General features: G+C 39.7%; 1 protein-coding gene across 3 annotated transcripts in view; it reads left to right on the top strand.

Annotated features, from left to right (window-relative positions):
- Position 1: 1 nt before the first annotated feature.
- PARG (poly(ADP-ribose) glycohydrolase) overlaps positions 2-12,768 on the top strand; it is a 61,249-nt gene continuing 48,482 nt past the window's right edge. The window contains exons 1-8 of one of the 3 annotated variants that reach the window (XM_086900840.1): positions 235-341; positions 2,311-2,394; positions 3,394-3,460; positions 5,781-6,758; positions 7,758-7,944; positions 9,090-9,212; positions 9,928-10,011; positions 11,096-11,170. In XM_086900840.1, the coding sequence (XP_086756966.1) occupies positions 5,824-6,758; positions 7,758-7,944; positions 9,090-9,212; positions 9,928-10,011; positions 11,096-11,170 (1,404 nt within the window). In that variant the 5' untranslated portion in view covers positions 235-341; positions 2,311-2,394; positions 3,394-3,460; positions 5,781-5,823. Of the gene's footprint in view, positions 342-2,310; positions 2,395-3,393; positions 3,461-5,780; positions 6,759-7,757; positions 7,945-9,089; positions 9,213-9,927; positions 10,012-11,095; positions 11,171-12,768 lie in introns of all 3 variants that reach the window. The other 2 variants (XM_086900837.1, XM_086900838.1) reach the window with 2 other exon arrangements.

Below are 12,768 nucleotides of genomic sequence, written 5' to 3'. Positions count from 1 at the left end.
GCGCCGGGCGCCATCTTGCTGCGAGCGCCGGGCCGCGCTCGCCGGACGCCGCTCGTTCCCGGCCCCGCCGCGCCCCCCGCTCTTTGGGAAGAGCCCGGCGTGCGGGACGGAGGATGCGGACGGGCGGAGCCGCTGTCGCAGCGTCGCGCCGTCCCCAGGGGACGGGTGCTGGCCGGCCCCGGCGGGCAGGGCGGCCCCGCCGAGGATGAGCGCGGGCTGCGAGCGGGAACCCCCGCTGAAGAGAGCCCGGCCCGGCCCCGGCAGCCCCGGCGGCGGCTCCCAGGAACAGCGGCAGGAGGGGCCCGGGGGCAGCAGCTCCGCCACCGCCGTGGGGAATAAAGGTTTGTACCGGCCCCGGGGCGGCGGGCGCGGCCAGGCGCGGAGCGGGGCTCTCTGGCGTCCGTGCCGCCCCCGCCTCCTTCGGCAGCCTGCTCGCTGTTGGGGTGCGGGACGGGCCGGCGGTGCCCGGGCAGCGCTGAACTGGCCCGAGATGGGAGCGCTGCTCGGCTCCCCCCGTCGGGGTCGCGCCGGGGCCTGGGCGGGAGGAGGAGGGGGCGACCGAGCCGGAGGCTCCGAGTCGCCGTGTCCCGCTCTGGCGCTCAGGGCAGCTCTGCCGTGCTGCTGCCTGCCTGGGCAGCGTTGGACGGCGGAGGCCGCATGTGTCTGTGCACGGAGCCTGCCTGGAGCTGCCCTTCCTCTCTGGGCTGGAATTGTCTCTAACTTCGCTTCCCGGTGCCAGCGTGTCCCCTGTATCCCAGCCCGCTGGTGTGGTCAGTGTGCGCTGGTTCCCCTTAGAGACGGCTTTGGGTGCAGGATCGTTATGTTGGTTTTGTGCCTGATTCTTTGCAAGTTTCCACTGAGAGTGCAAATCGTCGAAGAGAGGTGTGAGCCGCAAAATGTAGCGTGTTCCGCAAGAAGGGGGACAAATACTGCGGGAAATAAGGGTTTCGGCGGGGGCTGTGCCAGGCTGTCACACAGGGAGAGCCAAGACTAATGACAGGAGCTCACACAAGCACGTGGCTGCCAGCTTGGAGCGCTGCTGGCCCTTTGGGGTGGGGTGGCGGCTCCTGCCTCTTAACAAAGCTGTGTAGACCAAGTTCCCACGTGGTTTCCTTAGTTTTGTCTTCTGTTTGGAGCTAACGCTGCCAAAATAAAATTTTAATGCACCTCTTTCAGGAATAGAAAGGAGTGCGTGGAAGGGGAAAAAAAGCCCAAACAGATTTGCTGTCATCTGCAGCTGAATAGTTAAACCTTACTAACTCACTGACTCCTAAGAGGCAACTTTGAATAGATGATAGTTTGGTGTTAGTGGTGTACACTCCTACAGAGTAAATTACAATCGTCTGAAAATTAGGTAGATTGTAGGAGATGATTTGTTTTATGGGAATGGTTTGGGGAGTTTTGAGTAGAAATAAAGATGCCATTGGAAAAAAAAAATGTCAGCAAAATCTGGTTCTGTTTACACTGAGAATAAGTGTGTGTTGTCTTTTTGTTGCCTCTTGTTTTCACCACCTTATCTGTAGCAAAAAGCCATGCTGGAAGTATGAAAGTGATGTGTGTTTTGTTGGTTGGAGGGCTTACATGGCTGCTCACATGTTGAAGTCCAAACTAAAGCCATTTTGTTCTGTTCTGCTGCTGCTGTCATTATTTCTGTTTATTGCGCTAATGAATAAATATTTCTTTCTTAGCACAAGTTTACACCTCAAGAGGTAGTCAGCTGCCTTTGAAGAGGTTTATTTGTCCCATGTTTTAACATGTCTCTTCAGATTTTTGTTTGTTTTGTTTTTTGGGTTTTTTTCTGGCTGCTTACCTGTAGGCAATTTGGATTAACACTTCAAATAGTATAAGAAGGTGAAATTTTCTAATCAACATGACTACTAGACTTATATTTAGTGAATCTTTGGAAATAAAAATATTTTTTTTTAATAAAATCTGTCAGTCTGGTATTTGTGTCTGAGTGGAGGAAAGCTGATTGTTCATGACTTGTTTATGATTGTGGCTAATTATGGCACAGGTATCCTTGTAGCCTACATCCAGTTTGGCACTGCTTCCTGGTAACCCAGTCACATGGTGGCAGTTTTGCACTGTTGTTTGTGCCATTACGGAATAGCAGAAAATAATTTCAATATTTTTTGGAGATTACTTCTCATTCTAAAAATTACGGTGTCCTCTGATTAGGGTATTTGATAAGCAGCTGTATAAAAGTGTTGATGGCCTTGAATGCTAGGGAAGTGTTTAGGAAACAATGTCTCTTAAGTTACCTATGGCCTAAGCCATCTTTGTTACAAGTTACACAACCTCCATTTGCAGAACACTGCTGAGACTTCCCATACTCAGAAGAGCCAGATCTGATTTGCTGGTTTCGAAGTTCTGCACAACTATTGTTACAATAAGGTACTCCAGCTGTTCTCTACCCAGTTGAAAGCAGTGAACAAACTCCTTGCACAGTCAGCAGTGGCAGGGAGATGCTTTCTCTTGGCAAATGGAAAGAAAGGGTATTGAAGCTAGTTGCCAAATTTGCAGAATATCTTTAAATAAAAACAACAAAACTAAACACCCTTTTTACTTACAAAAACTTTTTTTTCTAGTTTTGTAAGAACTGCTTTGAATTTTTTCTCCCTGTTCCACCCCCAGAGTCTCTCCATAATCAGTTTACATGATGCTGTTCTGTTGAAAGCTTGTCTGAGCTGCAGCAACACACAGATAAAACTGGAACTCTGTTATTGATAGTAAATCTGAAGAAATTGTGTCCTTCGTTTTGTTGCTGTTTAGGGGAGTAAGCATTGAAAAGCTTTTCAAGCTGTTGATGGATAGAGGAGAAAATAAAAAGTCCTTTTCGTACTTCTAGTGTGTGTTATGTTTATATTGAGCCTTATGTTTCACAGTATGCTACATGCAAATAAAGTTCTTGGATGGTTCATCAAAGATGCCTTGTTGTTTATTCTTTATTGATTTTAAGTTATGTCATGTTGCCTCTTCATTCCAAAATTCATCAGAAGCTTTTGGGGCTCACTGTGGTGGTGATTAAAGGTAATGGTGAGCACTAGAAAGTTCAAGTTCCTTTGTTTTTAGTTCTACACATTCACTGTATATTTTTAACCTTTTAACTGTATTTTAAAAAGAGGCTGGATGAAACAAATTCCACTACACCATGCCTGGAAATTGTATGGTTTATTTAAAAAACCTACAGCTGCCGACTGATGCAAATTAAACATTGCATTACATGCAGTTTTAATAGTGCTAGTGTCTGGATGCTCCCTGTAGTAGAGATGCTAATAAGAGATTAATTGGAGGTGTTTTTATCTTCACCCAGTACAAGTTATCTTTTTCATATGCAATGATGTTGCAGTTTTATCATGTTTCATGTAATAACAGTGAATTGTGGTTTTTCAGTTTGTAAACAGCGGACAATTACCAGCTGGTTGGAGAATAAAGGACCCAAGACAACGGAGTCCAGAAGGTAAAAAGCACAACATAAACCTGTTCAAAAGTTGTGTCCTTTGAGGGGCCCTAGGGGGAGCCAGAAGTGCAGGTTGCCAGTACAGCTGGCTAAATGGAGGCAGCCCCATTTCTGCTGCTTTCCTTACCTTGGCACATTATCTTGAGTAACAAACAGCTAACTAACTAGTCCCCCACCCATCCTCTCTAATCACCCAAGTCCAAACTTATTGCTGACATAGATTCCTGAAGCGTGTCACTGTTCAGGTGAGAAAATGGAGCAAGGGAAGGCAAAGTGGGAGTGCTGCTTCCAGTGGAAGCCAAACACTGGATCAATTTAGTTGTAATATCAGACTATGTCGTTAGTCAAGTTCTGCTTTCATTTTTGTTTGACATAGGGCACTAACAGTTACAGTTATTTGCATTGATAGTCCTGTGGCCAGCTCACTGTTTTGTTAATTTACAGACAAAAATCTGTTTTGGTTTGTCTCATTGGACTGCAATTGTAGCTTAAATATGTGCAGCTTGATTTAATTATAGACAGGATTTACAGGTGGTCATGTGCCTTGAGGTTTTTTATATGAAACATGTTACAAATTTTTGCTGCTGAATGGTACCAGGTAACGTTTGATATTTTTGGTTAACGTGTTCTCTCAGGAGCAGTGATTGCAAAACTGCCTTAAAGTTATACTCCAGAGAATTTAACTGTCTGGTGCAGAGGAATATCAGATATTATTTTTCTTTAGTTGCAGTTATAAATGTGCTGGTTTATTTTTCTTTGATGTTTTCTAATAAATAGAGATCTAAGTCCATAGCAGTGCTAAAAATAGCTGTGAGGACTTGTGGTAATGATTAATACAGAAATATGCAGGGCTAATTAGAGGCTTACAGCTTCCAGTAAATCAAGGATGTCAAGAGGATTCTTAAGGAGGGAATGAATTATTTTATTTTTTTTATATTCCCTTTAGAGTATTGTTCTTCTATGCCCTTCTCTATCCCTGCTGACAGATTAGAGCCCAGGCAACTTTCAGAAACAGATTTGTTGTGTAAATATTTCATGTGCCTTTCTATTGCAGTTAGCATCACAAATTTAAATTTGTGTTAGATTCAATTTCTCAGGTTGGCAACAGATATTGGCAGTACCTTTAAAGAGTCATTGAGAAGGCAGCAGTACCGTAACTCTTAGTTTTATTCATCAAAATTTGCAGGAATAAATGCATACATTGGAAGTTAAATTATTGTGAAATAAAGACCTCTAAGATCCTTTTGTTTTCAAATAATCATTCTGTGGATGAAGTCCCAAGCTATCATCTCTGCTTATCCTGAGTGGTCTTTTAGAAGAGGATCTGTTACCATTCATGGAGAAAGTTAATGCCTTTAGGAATCTCTAGTCTATTAAAATGTTCAATGGCTGAATTTAGGATGGTGTGGTAATTGTATATTTTCTTATTTAGTGTAAATGGGAAGCTGGGCAGTGATTAGATGTATAACTAGAGTTTAGTGGGCTCAGTTTGCATAAGGAATATACAGTGTTGTAACAGCACATTCAGGAGAAGATACTGTTCAGAGTAGTGTATTCACCAAGACTAGTCAGTTTTTGTTTTAATATTCATGTGTCCTCTAATTCTTTATCAATACACTGACACATAAATTAGTATGTAAATGTGAAATGACTTTCTGACATCTCGTCATACACTTCATTTAATTTCCCTGTGTAACCATTAGGACATGTTTCTATCCTGCCCTGCCTTACACGAAGACAGATCAGGTTCTTTTTAAATCAGGAAGTTTTTATGCATCTTTTACTTTTTATTATCGGTTTGAAATACATTTTATACTTGAACTTTTGTATGGAGTTTTCTTGAAGTCATGGGCTTTATATGAAAGTAAGAGAGTAAGACTACGGATTGCTGTGCCCTCTTTGGTGAATTTATAACTGTGAGGGAATGGTCATAAAACCAATGATTTCCTTGCTCATTGTATTTAATGGATAGAAATGGAAGTTATGGAGGACTTTATTACAATTTCTAATTTTTTTTTAATCTGGAGAAAATAGCTAGATGATAGTGTCAAAATGTTTAGATTTGAAGATAAAGATATGAATGACTAGTATATTTCTGAGGTAAGCAGTTGATTAATCGTCCTTTGGTGATTTTACTGCACTGAGCTAGTGAGCTCAGTGCAGTAAAAGCTGTTGGTCCTAGTAGTGCTCACTTACAGAGTAGATAGAATAAAAATCTGTACTTTCTGTTAAGTTTAACATTGTTCCTTAAAAAAAAAAAATAAGCACAGAAATTTAATTTGGAAATAAGACATTGAATTCCCTTACTTCTCTTCCACAGCTTACACAGCAAAATTAATAACAATACTGAAGCAAATCCTAAGATGACTTCCATTAAAAAAGAGAACTTTTGTGAGCATGATGTGAAAAAGCTAGAGAATACTTGTCAGCAAAATTATGCAAAAATATCTGTGGAAGTTGGTGCAAAGCAAGTAAATTTGCCGCAGACAGGCAGCATGTGTAACTGGGAGGCTGAGGAAAAAGATACAGTCTTAGATACAGATCCCATGAAGGGGCCACAGTCTGCAGACCTCATTAAAAATGCCAACATTGATCAGATGCACAAAACTGGCAAGCAGAAAGCCTGTGAAGAAACCAATGCCACTTGGACTCAGAGGAAACTATCAGCAGGCCGGGCTTCAAAAATGGGAAATTCAAAAACTTCTTCAAAAGATGTCGAGACAGATGGACAAGTGGCTTCATGCAATTCACAGAAGCTGAAGAGTTGCAATTCTGTCTGTTTAATGGGTGAACAAGAGGAAGGGGATGTAGTTCCAGAAAGTCCACTTTCAGATGCTGGTTGTGATGCCTGTACATCTGATCTCGGAGATCCTGGGAAACTGAGCAAATGTCAGAGCAATTCAGGGGACTCGCCTGCTTTTGAGAAAGAAAGTGAACCAGAGTCACCGATGGATGTGGATAATTCTAAAAATAGCTGCCATGGGTCAGAGGCTGATGAAGAAACAAGCCCATTTCTGGATGAACGAGAGGAGATTAATATGTCAAAACCCATAAACAAATCTTTTAAAATTCAATATGGGGATGCTGAATTGGAGTCAAGGAAATCACGTTTTTCTGCCAAGGGCTGTGAAAGCTTTGAGGAAGTAGATAATTCTGTTAAAGAGGACAGTCTGCATACAAAGGCACCTGGGATCTCTCCTGCTCCATCATCAGAGTGCAAAGGTGCAAAACCGGGTGTGAAGAGGGACTCCAAAATCACTTCTCACTTCATGAGGATACCTAAAGTTGAGGAGAAAAGGTAGCATTCTGTCTGCCTCTTCACCTGGTTTTTACATGCTTGGAAATTTCCTCTTTGGTAGAATTTCAGAGGCTGGATTGTATAAAGAGTTTTGCAAAATGTATTTTAAGATACAAAGACAACTGACGTAAGATTGAAATAACTTATTTTTAATGGGATTATTTGCAGGGTTTTTGAAGGATGTGTTTGTCCAGTGCAATTCTTAGAATTCTTATTAGTTTGATCTGTCAAAAATAGTGAATCTCTTTTGTTGAACCATCAATGCTATTGATGCTTTAGTTGAAATAGACATGGAAAAATTCACTTTCAAGAGCAGTTGTAGAGATGTTTGGATTTTTTTGTTGATTTTTTGGGTTTGAGTGGGGATTTTTTGATTGTTTTGTTTGGCTCTATTAATAATTTGGGAGAGAGAAGGACTGGTGATTACAATGCAGCAATGAGAACAGGAGCCCTGAGCACGTCACAGGACCCTGCATGCCAGGTGTTGTGGAAGGACAAAAGGATAATCTCTGCTCTGCTCTGAAGACCTTAGATTTCAGTGGGAGAAAGTGAATAAGCATCTAAGGAGTGCACAGAAACAAAAGGACTGTATTTTGGTATAACATGCAATTCTTTGACTTGGCTCAAGTCCTTCAGGTAGGGCAAGAAAGTAGTTTTGCACATCTTTACTGGGGCATTGTCCATGGATACAGATCCTTTTGGGAAAGAGCAGGACTCTCTAGAGGAATACCCTGTTTGCTAACCTACTACAGTTCTGTGAAGAGCTTTGTCAGCCTGTAGAGAAGAGTGTTTTGGTAGACATGTGCTTGTGTGTCTTGGGGAGGGGGAAGGTTGTTGTTGGTGGGAGTTCTCCCCAGATAAAGCTTTGACATGAGGCCGCAGCAAAGGCTGGCAAATAAACTGACTGCTATTATTGTAACCCTGGGGTCGAAGTTTGTATGTGCCCATCAGTTTTTTTTCAGGGGAAGTAAAACGTTTCAATGTATTGTATTTTAACAGCAGGAAAGAAAAGTGTGAATTCAAACCCCAGAGGCCTGGAAGGAAGATTGCTAAATATACACCACCTCCTCTGCCAACCAACAAGAAATGGTTTGGGACCCCGATTGAAGAGATGAGAAGGATGCCGGCGTGTGGGGCCCGTCTGCCTCACCTGCGACCCTCAGGCAACCACACCGTGACTGTCAGGGTACAGTAATGCACTGCATTGCCTCAAGTCAGAGTTCTGCCTGAAGGGTTCAGTAATATGAAATCCCATGTGTTAGTCTTAGATTTTGACATCCTGCTTGTACTATTTCTTGCTATTCCTTGCAAGTGGACTAGGGCAACTGATTTTCCTGAAAATTGGTTATTCTGATCCATAGATTTGGGATATTAAGATCCAGAAGAAACACAATAATGGTTTTGCTGCCTCTGTCTTTTCAGGGGCAAGTATTTTTGTTTTATGGGGGATTGTGAGTGCTTCCTTGACTGAACTGTAAAGTTTGGGAATTTAAATAAGTCTACAAGTAAAATTGGTACTTCCAATGTTTTCATGCTATGTTTTCATTTTAATGTGATTCTGGTTTGGGTTCAAGACACACAAAAGGCTCAAGATAGTCAAGATATGGAAAGGACAAGGAATGAAGCAGAGTTTCTTGCAATTTTGCCACTGCATTTTAGATCAAATCTGATAAGTTTTCCTTTAATCCTTTGGAGCAGTATGCAATCCAATTGTTGAAACAAAATGTGACCAGAAAACTATGGGGTGATGGATAAATCCCAACCAAAAGAAGGATAAACATTGAGTTTAAATACATATTCTGAGAGACCTAGTGCTGCTAGAGGGCTGAATAGCAAATTAAGTCTTTAAGAATGTGGTGTTCTTTCTTTTTACTTTTCTGACGTTCTGTTGAGTAAACTTGAGATATTGCTCTTTGTATAATGGTTCCTCATCCCTTTCAGTGTTAGGTTAAAAATACTATTTCTGCTCATTACTATGGCTACATTTGTAACTCCATTTTGAAAATACTTGGATGAAAATATGTAGATACTTGCATTGATAAATGAGGAAATTTTTAGCTGGTGATTTGATATATAGTAATTGAATATATTACCTTTATTTGAGTGTGTTAAGGTGGTGTTCTTATCAACAAGTATAATGTGAGGTTAACAGATGGATTTTTTTTCTGAGTAGCTATCCTATGTTTAATTTGTAGCTTTGCCCTTTCCAAAAAGGATGGCTGTAGAGGAGAGCTTTTTAAACTGTATTTTTGATTACTTTTTATTTCTTCCATTTAAAAACTTGAAAGTAGAATCTGATTTTTTTTTTTTCCCTGTCGTTTTGTCTTACAGGTAGATCTTCTGAGGGAAGGAGAGGTACCTAAACCTTTTCCAACTCACTACAAAGATTTGTGGGATAACAAGCATGTTAAAATGCCCTGCTCAGAACAAAATTTATACCCTGTAGAGGATGAGGTAAGATTTAGTATTTACAGTTGTGTGATCAAATAAGTTTGCTTCCACATAGATGAGTTTTCAGTTTACTGGATTTGCTCAATTGTTAGACTGATTATGGAATTAGAAAATCAAGTCTGAAAAACTGGATTTTGGGTCACGATGCTTCAGATAGAATAGAAAACTTTTTTTTCCTGGTAATTATTTTGCTTAGCCAATGATTTGATGATATATATATATATTTCTGTACTTACATGGAGTGTAAACTTGAACTCCTTATAAATGACACATTTATTTACTAGCATATTTATATGTTATATATTTTTGTGTGTGTGAAGCAATTTGCTGTTTCAACAGATGTGAATGAATATGTAATCACAGTTTGATTATAATACTCTATCAGGTATTGCTGATAGTGAGGTGTATCTGACCGTTGTTCTGCTAAGACAATTGCAGAGAGTAGCCCTGCATGCTTTATTAGTCTAGTATTTCTTGTCACTGCTTGAGACTCAAACATACCCACTGAAATACTTCAATCTAGGATGAATATAATCAGCAAGTCTGTCCTGTAGTAAAAGCTCTACAATGATTATTGATAGTCGACTCAGAAAAAAACAATTCTTACAGCCTCTATTAAATACGGTCAGTCTTTTCACATAACAATTTTACAGAAGACAGTAAATGTGTCTTTATGTTTTGAATAACTTTGACTTTGTTTTGGGCTTTTATTTTAAAGAATGGAGATAGAACTGCTGGAAGTCGATGGGAACTAATCCAAACTGCCTTACTTAACAAATTTACCTGCTCACATGATTTGAAGGTAAGCCTGTTAGTTTGAAATCCAGTCTATATGTATATAAATATATTCAGGTTGTTTGTATACTGCCAGGGATTCTGGCTTGGTTCTGTTTGTTTAATGACTTAGAAAAATAAAGAATAAAAAAGTCTCTGCTTTTCAAGGGATTTCCTAAAGAATGAAGGTTCTTAATGAGTACTAAGTGTTACCAGTGAATTTATTCAGAATATTTAAATGAATTGCCATTTTTAAGTCTACACAAAACGATGTTTGTCCAGCAGTGTATACTAGTCTGTGGTAAACATAGTGTGAGGGTTTTGTGTAGCCAGCTGGTTGGGGATGCACAGGTGAGAGAGTTGGAAATAATAACTCTTCGCATCAGTTCACTCCACTAAAATCACAATTCAAGCTGCTAACAAAAATCTGTAGATTTTGGAGACCAATGCTCTTTAACTCTTATGTTGACATAAAGTCTTACAGTAACATGAATATTGATTTGGAGCAGCTTAGGGTTGCTATTACGTTTTTTGGTGAAGAATAATGTAATTTAGGTTATACCTGAAAAGCAGGGAAGGAGAAGGATGCAAAAGCCATAGATAACCTTTAAATAAATAAATAGAGCTTCCCCAGCAACTTTGTTATTTCATTTAGTTTTTTTTTCCTTCTTGTGAATTTTTAAGGGTGATATTGTCATAAAGGATCTATTTAATTTTGCTGTGGTTCTGATTAAGTTCCTAAACCGGTACAACTTCTGCTATATTGTTTTTATACTTTAAATACCTTTTATTGGTACTGTTAACAAAAGCAAGTGTGGAACGAGGAACATTTATGTTCTTTGTTGGGAGATATGCCTTGTCTTGTTTTGTATTATGAGAAAAAACCCTATAGACTGAAGCTTATTCCTTGCTAGACCCAAAACAGAGGGTTCAGTATCAAGGATTTGCTCTATATTAGTGGAGCAAATTAAGTGTTACAGATTTTGGTAGGCTCTGTGGCAGATTTTAGCCACCAGATGGTGCTGTTCTTTCAACAGGGAAATTTCCTAAAATCGTTTTTCTTCCATTAATAATTATCTCTTAAGCTCTGTTTTGTTATGCTTCTTCCTTAGGAGGCCATACTGAGGTACAACGTTGCTTATTCCAAGAAATGGGACTTCACAGCTCTTACTGACTTCTGTGAGAAGGTAAAACAAGTTGATTTAAAATAGGAAGAATAGTAATATAAAAGTGACTATTTTGCCTATATGTCTCAATGCTTTTGACTTTATTTCCAATTTCAAGAGTAAATGTTTCCAGTTGTCAGACATCTAAGTGAGCAGCTATGTGGCTGGTAACTTCAGCTGAAACAATAATTATACTTTATAAAATGGCTTAATTTTAAATTTTATACATGTAATTTGGGTTCTTCAGTAATATCTGAGCTTCTTGAAGGTAAAGTGAAAAATGCTCTTTTCCTGTTTTATGACAACCATATTTATTAAGAAATTGTATTAATAATTCCAGTGCAATGTTTTGGGTTTTTTTGTTTTAAAAAGTGTTAGTCTTTTTTTTCCTTTTTTTTGTAAAACTTTAGTGTTACATTGCAGTGGTTGGTGTTTGTATTGACTGTGCCTTGCTGGTATAGCAGGAAAATTTTGAGATCTGGTGAGATGGTGGATTTAAACTGTAGAGTCTTTGAAAAACTGTGGTGGGTTTTATAGTTTCAAGTATTAGGTATTAGTACTTTCATGGGGAGGATGGAAAAGAGAAATGAATAGTAGGTCTCAAATGCAAATTGGATTATTAATGTACATCCTGACTGAAAATCAGAAACTATTAATTGAAGCATAATGAAAGATTAAATGAGATGCAGTAGAAATTGTTGTATTTTTCTTCAACACTTCAGAAGTACTTCTAAAACACAAGTACTTGTTTTCTTGGGAGGGGCTTGCTAAGCTGCATTAAGACTCAGTGGAAATTAAATTTGAAGTGAATTTTGTTCGTTATATATATAAGTAGATGTCTGCTTAGACCATGTGATCGGAGGAGCTGTTCTGTTTGTTCTCTCTGTTGCCTGTCTCCATTGCGTGTGAGGACTGCTCTTTCACAGAATGAATTTTCTTTTGCATGCAGCGCAGTATTACTAGTGACAAAAGGCATCTATAAAAATCCCAGTGGTATCGTAGTTGCAAGCCACAAGAGCTGCTGTGCTCACCCATCTTGCAGATTTAGTGCTCTCCCTCTATCTCTGGGCTTGCTGCCATGGCTCCATTGTAAAGGCTGTGGACAGTCAATCTCTGCTCCTGTTGACTCTCCTGCTAAGCAAAATTACCATGGCCTGTTCAGTTCACTTGTGTGCTACAGAAGTAAACATACTTAAGTTAGAATGTTTTAAAGTATGAGTGCTGTTCACTTAAAAATCTGACTCAGGAATGTACCAGATTTGCATTAGATTGCTGCAAGTACAACTGAGCTTGTCCTGATGTGTTCACACTGTGCTTGGGATTTCAGAAACTCTGGGTGATTAGATTCAGAGATCATCAGCCAGAGAGCGTAAGTAATATCAGCTGTCTCCAGAGGAGAGGGAACAATCAGGAAATAAACTAGGGATCGGGCATCAATCTTGCATGAGGATGAAAAGAAAATTTTTGAATCCTGGGAATGATGATTTATTTGTGTGGTTCTCAGATGAAGGGAGGAGATCTGTTTCATACACAGATTTTCAACTAAGTTAAAAGAGTGTGCAACAGTATTTTAAAGAAATAGTTAAGGGGTTGCGACAGAGTCGCCTCTTGTAGACCAC

The sequence above is a fragment of the Cyanistes caeruleus genome, chromosome 8, assembly GCF_971803275.1.
Source record: "Cyanistes caeruleus chromosome 8, bCyaCae1.hap1.1, whole genome shotgun sequence".
In the NCBI taxonomy this organism is placed as follows: Eukaryota; Metazoa; Chordata; class Aves; order Passeriformes; family Paridae; genus Cyanistes; species Cyanistes caeruleus.
This window is presented reverse-complemented; position numbering and strand designations above follow the sequence as displayed.